This window comes from Tursiops truncatus, chromosome 4, assembly GCF_011762595.2.
Source record: "Tursiops truncatus isolate mTurTru1 chromosome 4, mTurTru1.mat.Y, whole genome shotgun sequence".
Lineage (NCBI taxonomy): Eukaryota > Metazoa > Chordata > Mammalia > Artiodactyla > Delphinidae > Tursiops > Tursiops truncatus.
In genome coordinates, this window is record NC_047037.1 from 95,250,617 (window position 1) to 95,272,996 (window position 22,380).

At 38.8% G+C, this 22,380-nt stretch overlaps 3 protein-coding genes across 19 annotated transcripts in view; 1 reads left to right on the plus strand and 2 right to left on the minus strand.

Annotated features, from left to right (window-relative positions):
* Window positions 1–760: 760 nt before the first annotated feature.
* Window positions 761–4,874, minus strand: TRMT10C (tRNA methyltransferase 10C, mitochondrial RNase P subunit). Of its 2 annotated transcripts, none has more exons than XM_019923170.3 (2): window positions 4,804–4,874; window positions 761–2,492 (listed from the first exon to the last, which is right to left on the minus strand). In XM_019923170.3, exon 2 carries the CDS (start codon window positions 2,460–2,462, stop codon window positions 1,203–1,205), a length of 1,260 nt encoding a protein of 419 aa, XP_019778729.2. In that variant the 5' UTR covers window positions 2,463–2,492; window positions 4,804–4,874; the 3' UTR covers window positions 761–1,202. The 2 variants fall into 2 exon arrangements, with proteins under 2 accessions (XP_019778729.2, XP_004323518.3); XM_004323470.4 differs by having other exon boundaries at window positions 4,687–4,868.
* Window positions 4,875–4,895: 21 nt separating this feature from the next.
* The window catches only part of SENP7 (SUMO specific peptidase 7), a 171,753-nt gene continuing 154,268 nt past the window's right edge, over window positions 4,896–22,380 (plus strand). For 10 of the 16 annotated variants that reach the window (XM_073804291.1, XM_073804295.1, XM_073804300.1 and 7 more), the window contains exons 1-2: window positions 5,030–5,713; window positions 22,043–22,126. The gene's annotated coding sequence lies outside the window, so the exon portion shown is untranslated. The other 6 variants (XM_073804290.1, XM_073804289.1, XM_073804288.1 and 3 more) reach the window with 6 other exon arrangements.
* On the minus strand, window positions 11,832–22,246 carry LOC101318245 (putative protein ARB2BP). Its single transcript, XM_019923171.3, has 2 exons — window positions 22,160–22,246; window positions 11,832–12,926 (listed from the first exon to the last, which is right to left on the minus strand). Exons 1-2 carry the CDS (start codon window positions 22,244–22,246, stop codon window positions 11,832–11,834), a joined length of 1,182 nt encoding a protein of 393 aa, XP_019778730.2.

Genomic DNA, 22,380 nt, shown 5'->3' on the forward strand with positions numbered 1-22,380 from the left:
GCATTGGCAGGTGGATTCTTAACCACTGCGCTACCAGGGAAGCCCTGAGTGAGGTGTCTTTTTTGAGATAATCAGTTGTGGCCAGGGGAGCAAGGTCTGTAAAAATATGGCAGCTTCCATTCAAATCACATGGCTGAAAAAAGGAAGTATTTCCTTGAAAAGAAAAGCCATCCACACTACAACAGGGAAGTGCTGTAGGAACACTCTTCAAATAAACCCTTTTCTTCTAAGAGGATAAGAAATTAGCTTTATCCCCACGAACCCATTTCTCACTACCCCACGAACCCATTTTTCATTATACGGTTCAATCTCATGACATGCCAAAGGATGTCCTAACTTTTTGTTTAACCAAGACTCAGTTAAATGATATACCTTAGTGCCTATGACATGCCCAGCACTGTACCAAATGTTAAATAAATGAACCACCACCTGAAATTCCATCAATATTCGATGAAAGGGTAGTTGTTGACATGGCTAAAAGAACATTTAAGAAGTAAAATGCAGTCTGAGACTCAAAAGTAGTCATAAGGGCTTCCCTGGTGGCGCAGTGGTTGAGAGTCCGCCCGCCGATGCAGGGGACACGGGTTCGTGCCCCGGTCCGGGAGGATCCCACATGCCGCGGAGCGGCTGGGCCCGTGAGCCATGGCCGCTGAGCCTGCGTGTCCGGAGCCTGTGCTCTGCAACGGGAGAGGCCACGACAGTGAGAGGCCCGCATACCACAAAAAAAAAAAAAAAAAAAGTAGTCATAAAAAGCCACACCAATGGTACAATTATTTTACTCAAACAAACACGGACAACTCTTTTTACTTTCTAAGATTCTTTTTACAGTAAACAAAATATATTTCCAAAGTTTTACAGATATTTAATTGGAGAAAGATAATACTTCAGTTAGTTTGGAAAGACAACCTTTAAAAAAAAGAGCAAGTGAATTCCATTCAGGATGAAACAGACTAACAGAACTGTATTCCTAAGTGGTGGTGGTGGGATCAATTGGGAGACTGGGATTGACATTTATACACTAATATGTATAAAATGGATAACTAATAATAACCTGCTGTATAAAAAATAAAATAAAATTAAAAAAAAAAAAGAAACAAGAGTGTATTACCTGTGCTACTTCAGCAGAGGCTTCCTAAAAATTTCAGCTGACTTTGGAAAAAAAAAAAATAACTGTAATCCTAATCCATTTACTTTTTAAGCTATCAAATATTCTCATTCAAGCTACCTTTTCTGTGTCTATCTACAGAGCCTCTTGGAAATGAATTAAAAGTCTTTGACTTCACTCTGTTGAAAAACTCTTGAGAATGCTGAGAAATATCCAGATAACCAGTATGTTTTCTCCTAGGAACAAACTTCAGAGCCTCTTCCCAATTACCAGTGTTTTTCAGACATAACAAAATACGTATCATTTGATCTAAGGTGAGATTTTTGGTGCCAGTGTCCCACTGCAAATATTTATCTAATGGAAGGCATTCTGTTGCCAGCTTCAGCCGTTTTGCTTTGGCTAGGGATGTGCCTGGTTGCATATTCTTATCAACAAAAGATCCCACTACGTAAATTTTGTCATGCTTGAAAGTAGTCATAACGTTGGGAGAATCTGAAGTTAAATATATAATACTGTCCTTTGGAAATAAATCTACATAAGACTTTTCTGTTGCTGTTAAAAGCAATTTGTTCCACTTTTCTCCATAACGTTTAACTAACTCTCTATAGTAGGCACCACCTGTTTTAAGACTGCAGAAATGAATATGGAAAGGATCAACATTTCTTCTGTTCCATCCTTCACTTTCTAAAAGTTGGGAAACAGCATTCTGCAGTTCTTTTGGTTTCATATAGTCGTCATAAGCCATGTCAAAAACCAAAGGTTGTCCAAACTGCATGGCCTGGGCACCCTTCCAGCCCATTGCAATGTCCATATTCCTATCCCAAAGTCGTAGAAACAGAAAGTTTTGCTGTTTATCTTTCTTAGTGGTTTCTGGTAGCTGATCTTTTTTTACTTGTTCTTTTGCTGCTATTTTCATTTCCTTTTTTATTTGCTTGGCTTTTTTCATTTTTTCCTTAATATATAAATATTTTAAATATTTTCTTTTTGACGATTTAGAAACACATTCCATAACAGTTTTGAGCTCTTCTTCACTGATGTGTTCTGGTACTTCTCTGCGAAGCAATCTCCACATCTCAATTAATTCCCTGGTGGCAGCTAGAGTATCTTCATCCTTGCTACTTGAGACTATTGAAACACCCTCTTCTCGCACACTAGATTTCATTGTAATTTTCCACCTATCCAACTCCAGCTCTTCAGGAGGTGATGTACTCTCCTTATTAGGATAGGACACAGCTGGTATTTTGGAAGACGTGTATCTCTGCAGAGTTGTTGAATATAAAACCCTTCTCTTCCTATGAAGGGTAAATGGCACCAAAACTCTGGCAAAAGGTCTTAAGAAGGTGACACTGACACTCATTTTGAGGAAAACAGGCTTGTAAGAAAAGCCCTATAAAAAAAGAAAAATGTAATGAAAAGTTAAAAACCTCTCAAGTAACTGTGCAAGTATAAATTTGAGATACCAAAATGCAATTTATTTCTGAAACATAAAGTGGAATCTTAGTCCAACTTATTTTTGCACCATTAATTTTTCTTAGACTCCTGTGGCCTAGAGCCTGTGATCATTCACTAGGCAAAAAGTTCAAAACTTATTTGGGTTCTTATTTTAGATATGAACTTCACTATTGTTTTAGGCAAAAGGATACCTTGAAGATCCTTTTCAGATTTGTATCTAGGGACCCAGAAGATCAATGTTACTGGATAACAAAGTTATGTACCACTATATGGCTGAGATTATGGTGCTGTATTCTTCTCCACTTTCTACTAAGCCCAGATACAGAGCCAAACACAAGACCCTTAACAAGCAATACATGAAGACAAAGGGCAGAAAAGTTACAGAAAATGGCAACTAGTAAAAAGCACTTAGCAGCTGCTGTACCAATGCCCTTATATGTTTTCAAAATAGAAATATAGAGAGATCTACTGATTAAAAAAAAAATAAAACCTCCCTTCTCCAATTTAGACTTTACAGCAAATAAAGTTATTGCCAAACAAAATATCCAAAATTAGGGCAAATATATATAAGCTCCACAATTTTATCCTAAAGGTCTGGATGTCCACAAAACAATGAAGATGCTTAAAGATGTGAAACTAGTGCTGGACTTGAAGCAAAAAAAGGAATTCAACTTTTCACCAAATGCAACTAAAATACTTGAAAAGTTCCTTCTTCCCTTGGCTTCATTTAATGACGCTGCATGCTCCTGGGTCTCTGACCTGTGCAATGATGCTCAGATCCATTCCCCCCACACCCCCAACACACACAAGGTGGATGTGCTTCTGAGTTCTGTCCTTAGCCCTTTTTTCAATCTAAACATTTTCCCTATGAACTCTGATCTACCTCCTTGATTTTGATCACCATGTACCAGATGACACCTCAAATGCAACAAACTGAAATCTGTCTCCCTTCCCTTCCCAATCTGCTTCTCCTTCTGCGTTATTTCAGGGAGGGACACTACTATCCATCCATTTGCTAAAGGCAGAAACTGGGAGTCATTTCATAACTGTCCCCTCTCACACCCTCCATTCCTAATTTGAGTTATATTTATTTAGTTTCTAAATACTTCTCTAATCCAGTCACTTCTCTTCAACCTCATTTTCTTATCTTTTTTTTTCTTTTGGAGGCGGGAGGCTGCGCTGCACAGCTTGCAGGATCTTAATTCCCCGACCAGTGATGGTACCCGGGCCCTCTGCAGTGAGAGCACGCAGTCCCAACCACTGGGCTGCCAGGGAATTCCCTCAACCTCATTTTCTTAATTGTATCTGCTAGCCTCTAGATTTGCTCTCCTTCATCTCTAAGCCATTTGGAGCTACTGCAGATCTGATCAATACACTCACATCATCCTCAATGTGTATTTTAAAACTCACTGCTGCCAGGTTAAAATCTAAACTTATATATATGGCTTATAAACTTTTTTCACAAAATCACCATTTGCTTACCTCTTCAGCGACATCTCTAGCTATCTGTCACTTCAAACTTTAGATCAAGTATTCCTATTAGATCTTTTAGCACCCTGTACTTCTGCACCATAGTGCTTGTAACACTGCATTGTAATTTCCTGGCTACTTATTAGCCCCACTATGTGGTAAACTCTATCAGGACAAGGACTGTATTTATAGTAACATCGAACCCAATGTTTGGCAGTATATAGTTCACATTTATCATTCAAGTATTTTTCGATTAAATACTCCGGGTCAATGCTTCTCACATTTAAAACGCGTTCAGACACCTTTTAAAGAAAATACAATTTCCTTCATACTCCTCGAAATAGTTAACCGAGAGTTCTCAGTCCCAATACGAGAAACACTGATTTCGGAAAAAGTCTTTTGAGTTTTGTCTTTGTAAATGGTAAATATTTTTAGGATATCAAAGAAACAAAACCCCCAAATATTTAAAAGGGGAACAAGGATATCATTTTGGGAAACACTGCTCTCGTCCCAGGTACTGTACTTATAGTTTATTAAATCACTAGGCTTCCTCTTATCTGTGGGCCTTCTTAACGCACAAGCTCCGGTATGCGTATGTTAGGTCTCCCGCATCCTCCCACCTCACCACACACACTGGGAGACAAGAAACCCGCCCGTACCAGGAGTGCAAAGACAGTGGCTCCGGCCGGTGCAAACCACAAGGAACCCCAGAGGACGCAGGATTCTGCCGGGAAATGCTGCCCAGGGTTCCGCGCTGCACCTGACCCACAGATTACCTATCACTCTACACAGTATCCGTCGTTGACCCGAGACCCGCAGCCCGAAATCTCTTCCCCTCCTTCCGGCGCTGCCATATGACGTCATGCCAAAGGGGTAAGCCTTCCGGCCTGGAAAGCAGCGCTGTCGTGCAACGCAGGGTGAAAAACATTCACTGACAGTAGCAATACAAAGACTATTGAGACCGCGTTGTGAGGTTTGGGGGCTGAAGCCAGGTGAGAGTGGGTAAGGGATGAGTGGAATATGAGAAAATTGAGTCATCAAGGTTAAACGTTTTTATGAATCTTGGCAGAGGCAATATTCGGTAGGCTCAGCCTCCGGTGTGGTGTCCAGGAAATTTTTGTTATTTTTACTGTGCCTGGGAGAGACTTGACCAGCTGATGGGATTGTTAGCAAGGGAATAAGGAAAGAAAGGTTGAGAAGGGTGAACTTCCTCAGAAGATTGAAAGAGATGGGATTCAGAGGACAGATGGAGGGAACTGGTCTTGGATAGGAGGAGGAAATACCACTTCCTTTGTAACAGGAAGAAGGGAAGAAACTTAGGTGGGGATGGAAACCAGTTTGTAGATATGGCACTTGTAATTTTAGAGTTCCCATTTCTGTGAAAGAGGTAGTCAGCTGAGAATCTCTGGAGAGCGAAGAATGGGAGAAGGTTTCAAATTGTTATGAAGAGTGAATGTGACACTCTCAGTGATGGAGAAGTTTTTCACGTATTGCAGTATAGGGAAGTCATTCTGGCTTATACGTGGTTCTGCCTGAACTTTGTGTGAACTGAAACACAGCCTGACTTACGGCCTGTCAAACACTTATACAGCACATCTACTTTAACCATTAAGATAAAGAATGTCCTCTTCGAAGATAAGGATAAATAGCTCTCTTCCTGTGGCATCCATTAACACTTTCTTGAAGGTAAGGTTCCCTTCCCAGACACGAGGATTATGCTGTCTCATTGAATACATACTATTCTGTCTCTTTTGAAACCTTGAAGGAGCGTACCCCTGTCATGTTTGATGTATGTTCTTTGTTTTATTTATTTATTTGCGGTACGCGGGCCTCTCACTGTTGTGGCCTCTCCCGTTGCGGAGCACAGGCTCCGGACGCGCAGGCTCGGCGGCCATGGCTCACAGGCCTAGACCGCTTCGCGGCACGTGGGATCTTCCCGGACCGGGGCACGAACCCGTGTCCCCTGCATTGGCAGGCGGACTCTCAACCACTGTGCCACCAGGGAAGCCCTGTTCTTTGTTTTAATAATAAGGTTTGAAACTGTGCTGAAAACCATGCTTCGATGGAGCAGATCCTTGGAGCTGCTGAGAGGGGCTGCCTCCCAGGCTATAGTCCTCAGTTTGGTTCTAATAAAACTCTTTTCTATTACTTATTATAGTTTGATTGTTGATTATTTGTGTCAACAGTAGAAGCAGAAAGTAGAATTTTGTTTACCAGGGACTAGGAGGGTGGTGGTGAAAACAAGGGTTTGTTTAGTGGGTATAACAGTTCAGTTTTGCAAGGTGAAAAAGTTCTGGAAATCTGTTGCACAACAGCACGAATATACTTAACACTACTGAGCTTAAAAATTGTTAATATGGTAAACGTGTGTGTTTCTTAAAATCACAATTAAAAAAAGAAAGAACGAAGTGTGAGCTGACTAGGGAATGACAGTCATGTTGTTAGGCAGTGTTTATGGTCTAATTCAGTTTGGGCGTCATGATTTATAGTGATATCAGTCTATCTTATATGATCCCTTTTACCTCACATGAGATAGACTTAACGTTATTACCTCCCTGGCCACCCCTAATCTTCCTAACAGTGGTTCACAAAGTGGGATCCCCAGACCAGCAGCATCAGTATCACCTAGAAACTAGTTAAAAGGCAAATTTTGGGGCCCCACCTACCAATTCTCCTGAATCAGAAACTTTGGCAGTGATACCTAGCAGTCTTTAAGACCTCCAGGTTATCCTGATGTACTTTAAAGTTAGAGAACTGCTGCTTTTGAAGAAGCATTGAAAAGGAAGTAAGAGACTTTCTTGCTGTCTTTTTTAACAGAGACTTCCCACAGTGAATTCACAGTATGTTCTTTTTTTCTTTGTTAAAATTTTAATATGTTTAGTCTGGTATTGGGAAGTGACAGACAAATCTTGGTGTACTTCGCTTACAATGATCATAGCCTATTACCTCTATTTTCCACAAGAAGGGGAAAAGTTATCACATACTGATGTCAGAAAGTCTTAGGATTTTCCTGCAGTCCTCCCTTATCAGTCTTTTCTCTATCAGGACACATCTCTGGTCTGCAGCTTATAGCCAAAAATCTGGAGATATCCTTTTTTGACTTCAAGCTGCTAAAATAGAGCAACATCGGAAGTCAGAGTAAGGGAATAGTTTAGGGTGACCCTAGGAGAGAAAATTAAAATAAACTTTATTTTCAACACAAGTATTTGTGGCAAAAATTCTGATGTCTTGCAGAGAAAGAGGAAACCAGTTTCTAAATACACAGCTGTTTATCAAAACAAGAAAAACTTTAAAACAGGATAAAAATGCTCCCAGACCAAGATAATCTTATAAGCAACAATTGAGTTGAGCTGCTATACCATTAATTTCAGTTGGCATCATTTCTGATGTGGTAGTCTAAAATATGTCTCCAAATTCTTTGACACTCTCTCACGAGGTGGAGTCTAATTCCTCTTCCCTTGAACTTAGTGACTCATGTCCAACAAATAGGAAAAAAGTAGACCAGTATACAACTTCAGAGAGTAGGTCATAAAAGGCGGTGCAGTTTCTGGCTTGCTTATTCACCTGGATGATTCATCCTGTGGGAAGCTAGCTGCCATGTTGTGAGGACATTCAAGTGACAAAGACTCTCCTTGACCAGACTTTAGTTAGGCTCTTCTGAGCCCTCTCCTGGGATTAGTCCTTGACCTTGACCTTCTGTGAGATTGCATAGGTCAATTTTAGCAAGAATCCTGCTAAGTCATCCCCCAACCTTGATATATTATCAAGTTTCTCACTCCTCACTCTTCATATCAAAGCCCTTGTCCTGCCTTTAGCAAGAATCTCTCTACCGTTGAGGTCTCTTAGTTTTCCATCCACGGATATCTCCACTCTGCTCCTAGCTATCTTTATTGTTTTGGAGTTGAGCCTGATCTCTGTTCCCTATTGCAATGTCCCTAACTGCAATAGTCTTGAGTAAAGTCTTCCTTACCATTTGAACAAGTGTCAGGTTAAGTTTTTAATAGAAGCAGCCTATGGAAGAAGTCCATATAGCGAGTTACTGAGGCCTCCTGCCAACAGCCAGCCCAGCTTTAGATAACTGCAGCTTCAGATAGTCTTTTTTTTTAAAAATAAATTTATTTATTTATGGCCACGTTGGGTCTTCGTTGCTGCGCGTGGGCTTTCTCTAGTTGCAGCGAGCCGGCACCACTCTTCGTTGCGGTGCGTGGGCTTCTCATTGCGGTGGGCTTCAGTAGTTGTGGCACGCAGGCTCAGTAGTTGTGGCGCATGGGCTTACTTGCTCTGTGGCACGTGGGATCTTCCTGGACCAGGGCTCAAACCCATGTCCCCTGCATTGGCAGGTGGATTCTTAACCATTGTGCCACCAGGAAAGCCCTTCAGACAGTCTTGAGTGTGCTCTTCTGAGGGATCCTGAACCAGAATCACCCAATTAAGCTGCTCCTGAATTCCTGACCAACAGAAGCTGTGAGATAATAAATGTTTGTTGTTTTAAGTCACCAAGTTTTGGGGGTAATCTAATATGTAGCAATAGATAACTAATACACCTGACTACCACATTAAATAGTAAATTGGGGGTTATGAGAAACATCAACGTTCAGTTAGTTAAATATAAGACAAAATAGTTTTTATGGCAACACTTTTTTTTTACTTTTTTGGTGCTTTTCACAGTAAGTGCATTAAATACATTCTAGATAGACTATCTGTGTTGGTAGAGACTTCTAAAGCTCAACTTATTTACACAATGGGAAATGCAGGCTGGGAGAGAGGAACTGGTTTATCCAATGCTAGGAGTCATTTATTTATTTATTTATTTATTATTTTTGGCTGCACCTCATGGCTTTTGGGATCTTAGTTCCTCCACCAGGGATTGATCCCAGGCCCGAGGCAGTGAAAGCACCAAGTCCTAACCACTAGACTGCCAGGGGATTCCCCCTGGGAGTCATTTAAAATCTGCATATCCTGATTTACAATTCAGTGCTTTTTGTTTTTTTTTCATTATGCCACTCAAGACATGGTGCAGAAAGAGAAATTTGAGATATTATGTCTATACTGTTAAGGAATTGTCATAGTCTGTTCAGGCTGCTATAACAGAGTATCATAGACTGGGAGGCTTAGACAACAAATATTTATTTCTCACAGTTCTAGACACTGGGAAGTCCATGATCGAGGCACCAGAAGATTCAGTGTCTGGTGAAGGCCTGCTTCCTGCTTCATAGATGGCTGTGTTCTCACTGTGTCTCACATTGTAGAAGGGAGCTTTCTGGGGTTTCTTTCATAAAAGTACTAATCTCATTCGTGAGGGCTCTACCCTCATGACGTAATCACCTCCCAAACACCCCACCTCCTAATACCATCACGTTGGGGATTAAGATTTCACCATGAATTTTGGCGGGGACACAAACATTCAGTCCATAACAGGAATTATAGTGTATACTAGGTTAAAAAAACACTAGGAGGGACTTCCCTGGCGGTCCAGTGGTTGAGAATCCACGCTTCCACTGCAGGGGGCACGGGTTGATCCCTGGTTGGGGAACTAAGATCCCGCATGCTGCACGGAGCAGACAAAAAACAAAAAACAAAACCCCCAAAACTAGGAATAAGAACACTAGGAAGACACTAGAAAGAGCTATGTACAGAAAAATTTGTATGTCCTATTAGATATGGCAGAGTCAGTTTTTCAAATGTAACATCTATAAGATGTTATAGAAAAGCCCAAACAAACTTCTTGGCCAACTCAATATTATACATAAATAGAGATGCAACAAGGATTTATTGTATAGCACAGGGAATTATATTCAATATCTTGTAATAAACTATAATGGAATATAATCCTCAAAAAAACGGAATCATTTTACTGTATACCTAATACTAACACAATGCTGTAAATCAACTACACTTCAATTGAAAGAAAGTATTAAGCATTTCTCAAACTACTGCCAAAATTATTTTGGTCTCCTGGCTTCCAAGCTTGTTCTCCTTCTAATCTATTCTCTAAACTGCAATCGGGATATTCTTATAAAATGTAAATCTGATAATATTCTCCTGTCTAAAACCATCCAATGGCTTCCATTGTCATTAGAATAAAGTAAAAAAAAATTCTTTTTAAAATTTATTTATTTTTGGCTGTGTTGGGTCTTCGTTGCTGCATGGGCTTTCTGTAGTTGTGGTGAGCAGTGGCCACTCTTCGTTGCAGTGTGTGGGCTTATTATTGCTGTGGCTTCTCCTGTTGTGGAGCATGGGCTCTAGGCACACGGGCTTCAGTAGTTGTGGCATGCGGGCTCAGTAGTTGTGGCTTGTGGGCTCTAGAGTGCAGGCTCAGTAGTTGTGACACACGGGCTTAGTTGCTCCACGGCATGTGGGATCTTCCCAGACCAGGGCTTGAAGCCGTGTGCCCTGCATTGGCAGGCGGATTCTTAACCACTGCGCCACCAGGGAAGTCCTAAAGTAAAAATTCTTAACATGGACATTGCAGCCTTGAATAAGCTGCCTGTTTATTTCTCTAACTTAACTTTGCAGCTACTGACAAAACCTCTCTCCTTTACCAAATCAGAGTCTGGCTCCTCTGAGCCCTCCTCTTGACTAGGCTCTGACATTGGGCTCTGCCCTGGGTCTGCTTAGTCCAGTTTTAGTAGGAATTATGCTGAGTCAGTTAGTGAAAATCTCACCTTTGGTATCTGAACGTCCTCTATTATATCTGATAAAATTCCTCATCCTCCACTGTCAATATCTTACCACCCCTGGCCCGCCTTCAGTAAGAATCCTGTTGAGTCAGTCTAGCAAGAATATCTATTATCCCTAATGTTTTTACTTAGTAGTTTTCCATTCACTGACCCTCACCCTGCTACTTGGTTATAACTGCCCCGCCCCACCCTTGTCCTTGTGTTTGGAGTTGAGCCCAATCTCTCTCCCCTACTACAAAACCCCCATTGCAGCAATCCCTTTTGAATAAATCTTCCTTACTGTCTTTAATGCATGTCATGAAAAATTTTTTCTTTATCACTACTCCCCATAATCTTTTAGTTCCAGCTGAACTGGACTTCTTCCTCCTGCCTTAGGACTTTTGCACATGTGATTCCTTTGCCTATGACTTAGTTTTTCCAGATAACTACTATTGTTCTTCAAACTAGGCATCATTTTCTCAGGGAGTATTTCCTGAACCCCAAGGCTGTTAGCTCTCATGCTAGATGTTCTATGACACCCTTTATTTCTTAACACTCTTCACACTTGCAATTTGTTGTTCATTGTGAACTCCAAATAAGGTTAAAGGCAACGTTGGCCTTGTTTGCCAGTGTGCCCAACACTAGTATTGACTAGTACATAGTAGACACTCAAATATTAGCTGAAGGTATGAGTAAACACACACACGAGATCAACAAACATAAACAAAAAAACTCACAAACATACAAAGAATGGAGTTGCTTATGATGTTTAATTTTTATGTTCACTTATATTTTTAATACAGCATTAAGAATGCAGAAGTCAAACACTGACTTAGTCTTTAATTTCTATCAACTACAGTTTTGGTGTCATTCTATGAAACTGAGAAATCTTTTCAAAAGAAGATCCTCTAACTAGACTACTCTTAATTTGACTAATACTGTAAAATATTAATGATAGTACTGACTGACTTCCTGGTTCATCAATAGGCTACGGAAGAGAACATACTCACTTTTTAAAAGAGTTAACAAATCAAATTTCAAGCCAGAACATACTGCCTATGAGTTGGAAGTATTCTTTTTCTTCTAGCATCTACATTAGCAAAGTTTCAGTGGGACAAAACAATCTTAGATGGCAAAAAAGTAACTTAAGCACTTTGCTTTCTTTTTGTGGAGCTTCTAGTTACTATGGGCACTCGAGAGAAATTAATAGCTGCTTTGGCTTTCAAAGATTTTCTGAAGTATTTAAAAATTGACTGAAGGCTAGAGGAAGGGGCTAAGTTGTGTTCTTCTGTACCAGCAGAAACCGTGGGAAACTCCTTTTTCAAAACAGTAGCTGCAGGTTTATCCAAAGGCTTTGGACTTGTCACCCATTCACGGCAGTGGTGCTTTATCCATGCTAATAACTGGATGTCACTCCCCAGCTGGTGTCCTACGTGATGTTCAGAGTCAATAAGTGCAACAGCATATACTTTGCTCATTACTTCCCACTTTCTACGAACAAGCAAGTCCATAAAAACCAAGCCTCCATAACCATGTACAAGGAAGGCAACATCCTTGCCTTCAGCCTTTGAAATGAAGTAATCCCAAATATAAGCCATGTGTTCTTCAGGAGTGTTGCTGCATCTTTTTGGAATACATTGGAGAGACTGCTGGAGAGATAAAAAGCTCTCAGTCTGAACCATTTTTCTGGAAGGAGACTCAACATTTTGTGTTAAAAGGCCTTTCCACTCTTTTTCTGTCTGCAGGTCCACAAAATTGTCGTTGGGGTTTAGCACAATTACATCATAATGTGCCTGCAATGCCATTTGAATACATGGTATCTGACTTCCATGTTGGAGACCATGATGTATTACTGCCTGCTGACTCCACTGACCAGCTCTAAAGACCCCACGGTCCTGAAGAAGGACGAGAAGAGCAGAATGATGACTTGTTAATGCTCTCTCACTCACGAAAAAGAAGCTTCTTGGTTCCTTATCAGCCTCTGGTGGGATATATACTTTTTGTAATTTGCACACTTTTTCCAAAAGTTCATAAATGTATTGTTCAAGCAAATGGCCAAGGGCCTGGTAGCGCTTGCTATTCCTCTCCAGGACATTTTTATAATAGTTAAAGACAAAAGGCTTATGTGTCTCAGTGTGTCTCAATTCAGCTTTTTCATTGAAGTCATATTTAAGTTCCTCTAGTAAATCAGATTGTTCTATAAATTTTCGGAAGCTCAGTTCCTGAGTCACTGGTAACCACTGAAAGTGAAAAGCAATATTATGTCAGTACCAGAAAAAATAAAATAAAAATTTCATCTTGCTAAAGTCTTCCTGCGGGAAATCATACTGAATTAAGCACTTTAAGAAGACATTAACATTATGGTAAAGATTTTAACTCAAAATAATTGTGAACGATGCAAAGTAGTGAGAAACTGAATACACTAAGGGACAATGGCCAGACGGTATATAAAAACAGAACTCTGACCCACAACCTGCAGCAACTTGCCCAGGAAGCCAATCCCTTATCTGTTGATCCAATAAACAGCCCAGGAAGCCAGTCTTGTAAGTCAGAATCTCAGGAAGTCAGACTGCTACCTCTAGTGACAAGCTGAGAAGCCAAACAATAACTTCTGTTACAGTGGGTCCAAAATGGCCAGGACGTGATTAATAACTTAGAGCTTCCCTAATTTTTATCCCCGCTTCCAACTTAGGACCCACCAGAGAAAGCCAAATATGCACCCCTAAACAGTCACATAGGATGCCTCCCTTCTAGTTATCTTGCATTCAGCTTCCTCATGCCAACAGTGTCCAGTCAGGACATACCAGCAGCCTTCCCTTTTTTTTCCACTACAAAGCTTTCCCACTCCTCTGCCTGCCTTTGAGTCACTGCCAAAATGCAAGTGATGGTGGCTAACTCCCTTGCTATAGTGAGCTCAGAATGAATAGGTTTTGCTTTTCTCATTTGGTTGGTCTTTATCTCCACAGTAAGCATTCAAACATTTTTGCTATTAAATAAATGGCAGGGGATGGCAGTAGAAGTGAAATGTGAACCAGGCAGTGTAGATGATGATCAATTTATCTACTAATAGAAGATATGGTTATTCTGATATTTGAAAATAAAAAAAGTGACTGAGAAGTGAACTTAGTTATTGTCAACATAGCCCAAAGGGAAAAGAAAAGACTTTGAAAGGTTAAGTCCTGGAAAAAAAATCTCAAATAGACTCTATTCTGAGGCAAACAAACAAACAAACAAAAAACAACAAAAAAGTTAAGTGGCTTGTGCCAAACAACTGTTAAATAAATGTTGGGTACCGAGGCTATCTGACTCCAATTCATGTTCTTAACAAATTCATGAATACTCTCACTCCTTAATTTCTTAACACTCACACTGGCAACCACAACCTACTTCCAATAAATAGCACTCCATAAAATGATTTTCAGTGCCACTCAAGCTGCTATCAAGGCTTAAGGCAAAATCAACATGGTGCTTGCTTGCTTTGATTTCTTAACTCTTTTCTCACTGAATCTTATTCCCTGATTCCCAATTAATACTTCATGAAGGTGTTTGGTTGTTCGAAGCATCCAACCTATCTACACTGCTCTCTATTCTTTAAAAACTTTTTTCCTTACAGTATTGCTGATCTCAGGTGCTATTATGTAATTAATATATTTTCCTAGCATGTAAATGACAGATAGGAGCCTCTGGAATTAGATTGATTTAGGTTTAAATCCTAGCTCCAAATTTTATGTTGAGTGACTTTCAGCAGGTTTCTTTACCTCTATGAGTTTCGGTTTTTTCTACTTTTGAGTCTTAGTTTATGTTATCTAAAATAGCAATCCTTATTACCCTCTATCCTGCTACTCTGCTTATTTTTCTTCATAGCCTACATTACCACCTGGTATATAATTGTTTGTATATTTGAAAATTATCTGTCTCCCCTCACTAGAATAAAAGCTCTATGAGAACAGGAACTTTGTTTAATTAACTGCTGTATCTGCAGTACTTGGAACAGTGTCTGACAAATATTATATAAATATTTTTTGAATGCATAAATGCAAAATAGGATAACATCATTTATTTCACAAAGCTGCTGTGAGAATTAAATTAACTAATATAGGTAAAAACCATTTTATGTACTGTCTCACACGTGGAAGTTTCTGTAAAGATAGGATGATCTTCCTTTTTGAGAAGTGTGAAATAAAAAAAACATATATCTCTTGTCCAGCCTTCCTTATTCACTCAACACTGTGATTTTTATCCACATTAATAAACATAGTCCTAGGTCATTCATTTTATCAGTTTATAGTATTCCATTGCTTGAATATGCCATGGTTTGTTTAACCATTTTCCTGTTGAAGAATATTTAGGTTGCTCCAGTTTTCCACTATTATAAACAAAGCTATAACAAACATAGCTATATTTTTGTGCACATATCAAGAGTTTCTTAAGGCAATATACCTAGAAGTGGAACTTCTAGGTCATATCAGCATCTTCCATTTTACCAGATATTGCCAAATTGCTCTCCAAAAAGGAGGGTCTATTTTATACTTTGGCATGGATGAGGAGGTTTGCCCAGAAAAGCAGTAATCTCTTAGATCTAAAAATACTTTGTTTATTCAGGTGCTGTGCTGGAAACTGCCTTTTTCTCTACTGAAATAAAGAGAAAGGTACTGAATATTTAAACCTCAATGAACTAAACCTAAACCAACTAAACTAAACTAAACCAACGAACTAAAGAACCTTGTTAGCTAACTTTTCTTTCAATCAGAGAGTAAAATAAAATGAGTATTTTCTAATAGCACATAGTATATGGCATTCAGTTACTCTTTTTCACCTTTAAGTGCTTGTGTACCTAGTTGTTTGAGAAACAATTCTCGGGGGAAAAGAATGGGAGTTTGCAAACTGGAAAACCCAAATGGCACACAGATATATAAAGGACAGGTATAGGTGGGGTGAACAGGAGCAAGGTGCAGAGTATCCTGTAGAATGAAAAGGTAGACAATTCTTTAGAATTTATTGTAGCATATTTTGCTTGGTTAATATACTCAAACTTGTAACTCTCATATCTAGCTGTCTACCTGATATATTTACTTGGATGTCAAATAGCCATTTCAAACTTAACACGTCCAAAGCACTCCCTTCAGTCTACTCTCCCTTTAGTCTTTCTCATCTTATAAATAATTCCATTCTTTCAGTTGCTTGTGCTGCAACCTTCTTTTCTCTCTTTCACACTCCACATCTGATCAATCAGCAAATCTGTAGGCTCCCTTATTTGAAATATATCTCTAATCTAACCACTTGTTACCTCTCCACCTCTACTGCCCTAGCCCTAGTACAAGTCACTATCAACACTAACCTTCATTATTAAGCCTCCTATCTAATCTCTTTGCACTCTTATCTCCTGGTAGTCTGTTTAACACATAGCAGCTAGAACAATCTTTTCAAAACATCTAAATTGGATATCACACCCCTGTTCAAAATGCTCCATTGTCTCCCCTCTTACTCAGAATAAAAGCCTAAGTTCTTACCATGGCCTACAAGGTCCCCCATGACCCTTAGCTCTCCAAGGTCATTTCCCTCCATTTCTCTCACTTGCTTACTCATCTAGTTACATCATCTGGCTCTTAGCGCTTTCTCAGGTGTCATTTCCCACCACTCTCTTGCTTACTTCACTCTAGCCCCACCTGGCCTCTTTGCCGCCAACTTGTAAAGCAAACTCCTATTTAAGGGCATCCCCCTTGCTATGCCCACAGATTGGGATACTCTTCCCCTAGATATCTATAGGGCTTCATTTCCTTCAAGTTTCTGCCCATCTGTTATCTGATCAGAGAAACTTTCTCTGAGCATTCTATCTGAAAGGGCAATCCCCTCTAATCCTTCCTTACTCCCTGTCTATCTATGATGCTTCATTTTTCCCTCCCTTCCTCCTTCTTCCTTTTCTTTTTTTTGGGGGGGGATTTTTTTTTTTTGTATTCAAACAGAAAGTCACAAAAATTATAATCATCCTCATCAGTTCACTCAGTTTTCTTTTCTTTTTGTTTTTGCACTTATTACCAACTGACATATACTTGCTTACTGTCTGTTCCCTCCCATTAGAATATAAGTTTGGGACTTCCCTGGTAAACCAGTGGTTAAGACTCTGTGCTTCCACTTCAGGGGGCATGGGTTCAATCCCTGGTCTGGGAACTAAGATCCCACAAGTTGTGCGGCACGGCTGAAAAAAAAAAAGTTCCATGACAGCAGAGACAAGGACTTTGTTTTGTTTTGTTCAGTAGTTCTTGGAATAGTGCCTGGTGAATAGTAGGCACTTAAACATTGTTGTTAGAATTTTACAATTTTTGCTAAGGGCATAAGAAAGTAAAGAGAAAAATCCTCTAGCTGTATATACAGGAGAAAGATGCACACAAAGCTTTTGAAAAATTATAGAGGCTCCTTCTATAATTCTAAAGTTAATAAATGTTGATTTATGAATTATTCTTAGAGACTATCCTATACATCTATATATATTTATTTTCTCTTTTGAAAATCAAGATGGTCCATTAAAATAAAGGAGAGAAACTGTTTTATATACTTAGTTTTCTAAAGAGTGGTTTGGAATAAGATAACTTAGCTTTAAGAATAAGATTGTCGGACTTCCCTGGTGGCGCAGTGGTTAAGAATCCACCTGCCAATGCAGGGGACACAGGTTTGAGCCCTGGTCTGGGAAGATCCCACATGCCGCGGAGCAACTAAGCCCGTGCGCCACAACTACTCAGCCTGTGCTCAAGAGCCCTCAAGCCACAACTCCTGAAGCTCCGGCGCCTAGAGCCCGTGCTCTGCAACAAGAGAAGCTACAGCAATGAGAAGCCCATGCACCTACAACGAAGAGTAGCCCCCGCTCACTGCAACTAGAGAAAGCCCGCGTGCAGCAACAAAGACCCAACTCAGCCATAAATAAATAAATAGAATAAGACTGTCAGAGCTGCAAGGGATTTCATTGATATTCTTAGCTAATATGTTTATTTTATAGAGAAGTGAGGCTTTCAAAGGTAAACTGACATGCCCAAAATAACTCAGGCAGCTCTACAAACTTGAGAGAAGATTCATTTTTTACCAGTGATTTTAAAAATACACAGTATTGGGCTTCCCTGGTGGCACAGTGGTTGAGAGTTCGCCTGCCGATGCAGGGGACACGGGTTTTTGCCCCGGTCCGGGAAGATCCCACATGCCGCGGAGCTGCTAGGCCCCGTGAGCCATGGCCACTGAGCCTGCGCGTCCGGAGCCTGTGCTCCGCAACGGGAGAGGCCACAACAGTAAGAGGCCTGCGTACCGCAAAAAAAAAAAAAAAAAAAAAAAAAAATACACAGTACTTTTTCATTCATTCACCAAAAATTTGGTGAGGGGTTTTGTTAGTCACTTAGTTTTCTATATCGAATACTCTAGTCATTTTAAGAAGGGAAAAGAGTATATAATCATTAACGAGAATTTCAAGTTAGGTCCTTTTAGTAACCTGGATTAGGTGGTGACACTGCTGTTATAGCCATGACTAGAGCAAAACATAGTTATTTTAAATTATTTAACTAATTGTGGTAAAATACATTAAAAATTTATAGTTTTAACCATTTTTACATGGGCAGTTCAGTGGCACTGAGTACACCCACATTGTGTGCAACCATTAATACCATCCATCCATCTAACATTTTTCATCTTGAAAAACTGTAACTCTGTACCCAGTAAGCTATAATTTTTCATTTCCCCTTAGCAGCAGCCCCTGGCAAATCTTTCTACTTTCTGTCTCTGAATTTGACAAGAAGAGGGTGGGTGGGGCAACAGAATCACAGATGCAAGTAATTTTAATTAGCTTACTTTGGTTTTAACAAACTCCTTCTCTAGGATCATAAAGTGGTTATATTTAACAATATTTTACATTCTTTACAAGTGATCAGTAAACTTTTATGAAAATATAATTTTACAACCCGGGAAGTTAGGGTCTAACCCCACGTTACACAGTAATATACCCTATTACAGTAATTACAGTCCTTTGGTGTATTTAAGAAAGAGGTCCTGTTGTATATCCTATGACATTAAGAAGCACAAATGAGTGATACTTCACTAAGAAAATGAAAAAATATCTAAAGATACTTTTTTCAATGAACATGTTTTTATTTACTTATATATTTAGAAAACCAAACTAAACCAAAACAAAAAAAACCCTGGAAAACATCATTTAAGAATTACTGCTTTGGTAAAAAGCAGCACTATTTTTATTTTCCCAACAGATAAATGCAATTATGAGGGCTTTTTTCAGAAAAATAATTATGCCTGTATACAATTCCATTTAGTAAATTATAGAAAATAATAGAGCTTATGAAATTTTATATGTAAAAGATTCAAAGAAGAGCAAACTAAATCTCTTCCCCCTGCCTACCTCTCCCCAGGAAAGACTAAAGAAGATTAATTTAAGCCACCTGAGGCAAAGACAGAAAATAGGATATTAGTGATGGAAAGAAAAAAATCAGATGTTAGAAATCTTGGGTTGCCCAAATTTGAGTATGTAACAGAATCTCCTAGGAAAGTTTCTTAGAAAACTAATTTAGTGAACTATTATAAAGATACCCTTGTAACTACCCCAGGTTAGCTTTGCGAGCCCCCCCTAAAGTGCCTTCAAGTGCCCTCTTCCTCCCCTCCAAGAGCAAGCACTCCAGACTTTTATAGAAATCAATGCTTTCTATTTCTTTATGGTTTTATCTCCTATGTACACAGCCCTAAGACCTATAGTTTAGTAGTTGAGTTTTGTTCTTTTTTTTTTTTTTTAAACTTGATATGCCTTCCTGGGAAACTGAAATTCTGACAGCTAGATTTTGGATTTACTGACGTTGCCCAATCCTAGATCCTATGCTTCTTGATTGGGATTATTTAGAGGTAAGGGGGTACCAAAAGATAAAGGATAAAGAAGACAGGACTACCTAAAGCTTCAATTTTACTAAATAGTAACATAAAATGAAATTTTTCTATTAAAATCAACCAAATGTATTAAGGCATAGAAATGCTAAATAAATATCACATTTTAAGACAGAACACTCTAAAGTTAGTGTTGGTGGGGAGGGATAAATTAGGAGTTTGGGATTAACATATATACTACTATATATAAAACATAACCAACAAGGACCTACTGTATAGCCCAGGGAATGATACTCAATATATTGTAATAAACTATAAGGGAAAAGAATCTGAAAAAAAATAGGTGTATACTGTGTTTTCAATCTTCAGCTGGGTCTGGGACACCAGACCCTGTCCGAGATGCTGGGGACACACATAGTACCTGCCTTCCAGGAGCTCCCTCACTCCTGTGAGGTCCAGAGAGTCAACCCCACTAATTTCAGTCCTTAGCTCAACACTGTTGCCCCTGTACCTTACTCATTAAGAGCAAAATAAATTTGAATGCATGAGTTAAAAAAAAAAAGATGTATATGTATGTATAACTGAATCACTCTGCTGTACACCTGAAACTAACACAACATTGTAAATCAAGTATACCACAATTAAAAAAAAATGATGAGCAAATCAAAGACTATGCAGCCAAAAAAATCAGAAAAAAAACGTATTAGAGAGGTATGCCATGAAGTTAATTAATACAAATATAATTTTTTCTATAAAAAATATATTAATCTAACATAAAAACCGAAAAAGAAGATAGTGGTGTATGTACAGGATACCTGGGGCTGAGCCCCAGAGCCAAATGACAGTTTAAAAAACTTAGGTTATTAACGGTTTGTCCTATAGCCTCCTGGACAAGAGATTACCCATCTCTTGCTTAAATACCTCAAGTTACTGCAGGTTTTCATAACTTCTAGGAATAGGCTATTACACTGTAGGGCAGTTAAAATTGCTCATTGTCTTAAAAAGGAAGATATCCTTGAAACAAAAAAACCTATAGTCATTTTTCATGAATCATATGTTAATTCTTTTATATCTAGAAGAAAAATCCTTCACATAAGAATTCTCAATATTTTAAGGATAAGATTCAACTACTAACAAAAATAAGGCTAATAGGAACATGACACAGTGCTCCAAATATCTTTGCAAAATCTAGGCTTTCCAGGAGCCCATGGTAAGGAATTCCAGATTTTAATTTCTAAAACAGTTTAGGAAGTCAGGATGTACCCAGTGCCCAACCGAACCTGTTTATACTCAGATTGTACTTAAAGTTAATTCACCTGTGAAGAGAAGGGTCTTTTTAGATTTTGTTAAGCTCTCCCCAAAGAAATTGTTAATTAAGGGGTAAAATAAAGGGTTGATCAATTTCACACTGCCACTATGTCTTGAAACTATTAAAAAAACACACCCACTGCTTTTAATAGTGTAGTCAAAACAAAAATATAATGAATACCTAACTTAAACACTTTATATGCACTTTTAACACTCAATAAAGAACCATACTCATTAAGATCAAACCAGTCCATCCTCTCCTCCTATAAAATACTGGGCTGATGAATTTCTAATCTCAAATAATCTTAATTTAAAAGGCTCTATACAGTGTGAGCTAAACATACATAAGAGAAATGAACTTATTTACAAACATACAAAGAGAAGATAATCATTCACTTTTTTTGGTCTTTCTTCCTTATTTTAAAATAAGGAAGCTTTCTCCTGAACATCATAAAACACTATAAAAGAAAAGACTGTGTAATTAGTCTTTCATAAAAGGAAAAGTAAGGTTGTTAAATGACTCCCTCAAAAGTAAAAAACTGAACTTTTTAGTCCTATAGTTGTTTGCAATACAGTCAACTATGTAGTAGAGATTGTTAAAACTAAACAATAAAAATACTGGTTTAAAAAGCAAATTTGAAAATAAAAAGCAAATTTAAAATTCTTGAGCTTAAAGGCCATTTATCTTCACATATGTTATTCAAAACCAGCTCCAATTCAAAGAAACAAACTGACCCACTAAGTCTTTATTAGCAGAAATGCTGTATTTGGTTCAATGACAAGTTTAAATGACATATTTGCAAGCTGAATGATATTATTTCTTATAATTTCATTTCTCACAGGTTCACTTCTTACTGCTAAACTTTAAAACTTCTTTTAAGGAAGCTGTAAGTTTGGACTGAAATGGATTAGGCCTACTTACAATTTCCTTTTTTATGTTTCCACCTCTTAGCTCTATTTCCATCTTTTGCAGTTAGTTTCCTATAATATTGGCTGATGAATTGAGCCAGTATGATTCTTGAGTTAAATCATTCAATTAAAAGAGTTGATTTATGAGGAAACTTAAAATTCAGATATTTTTCAGTAGGCAGTGTTTTTATTTGTTAAACGTAAACTAGGGCCTCTAAATGAAATCCTTGTAGTGAATTTCATTCTCATCAAGCCCTGAAGTATTTCTGCTTTTCAGCCATTCCTGCCATGTAAGACACTCCCCCCGGCCCAATAGGATCATCACCTGGAGGCCTACTTTTAGCTCCGCACAGGCCACACTGTAAGTAAGAAGCAAGGCTCAAGAAGCACAAACCTGGTCTCTGGTAATGAGCTGGACGAGTCCCTTTACTGGCCTTGGTAAAATGGGGGAGGGGGAGCGGATGTTAAACTGTTGGAACATTCCAGTATCATTTTGCCTCTGGAGCGCTCTGCTGAATTTTGTGAAACTTACTGTGATTAAAGCTTACACAGTAAAAAAAAAAAGTTATTCAAATATGTACATTACGGCTAATAAAGTAGGACAATTTTCTAAAC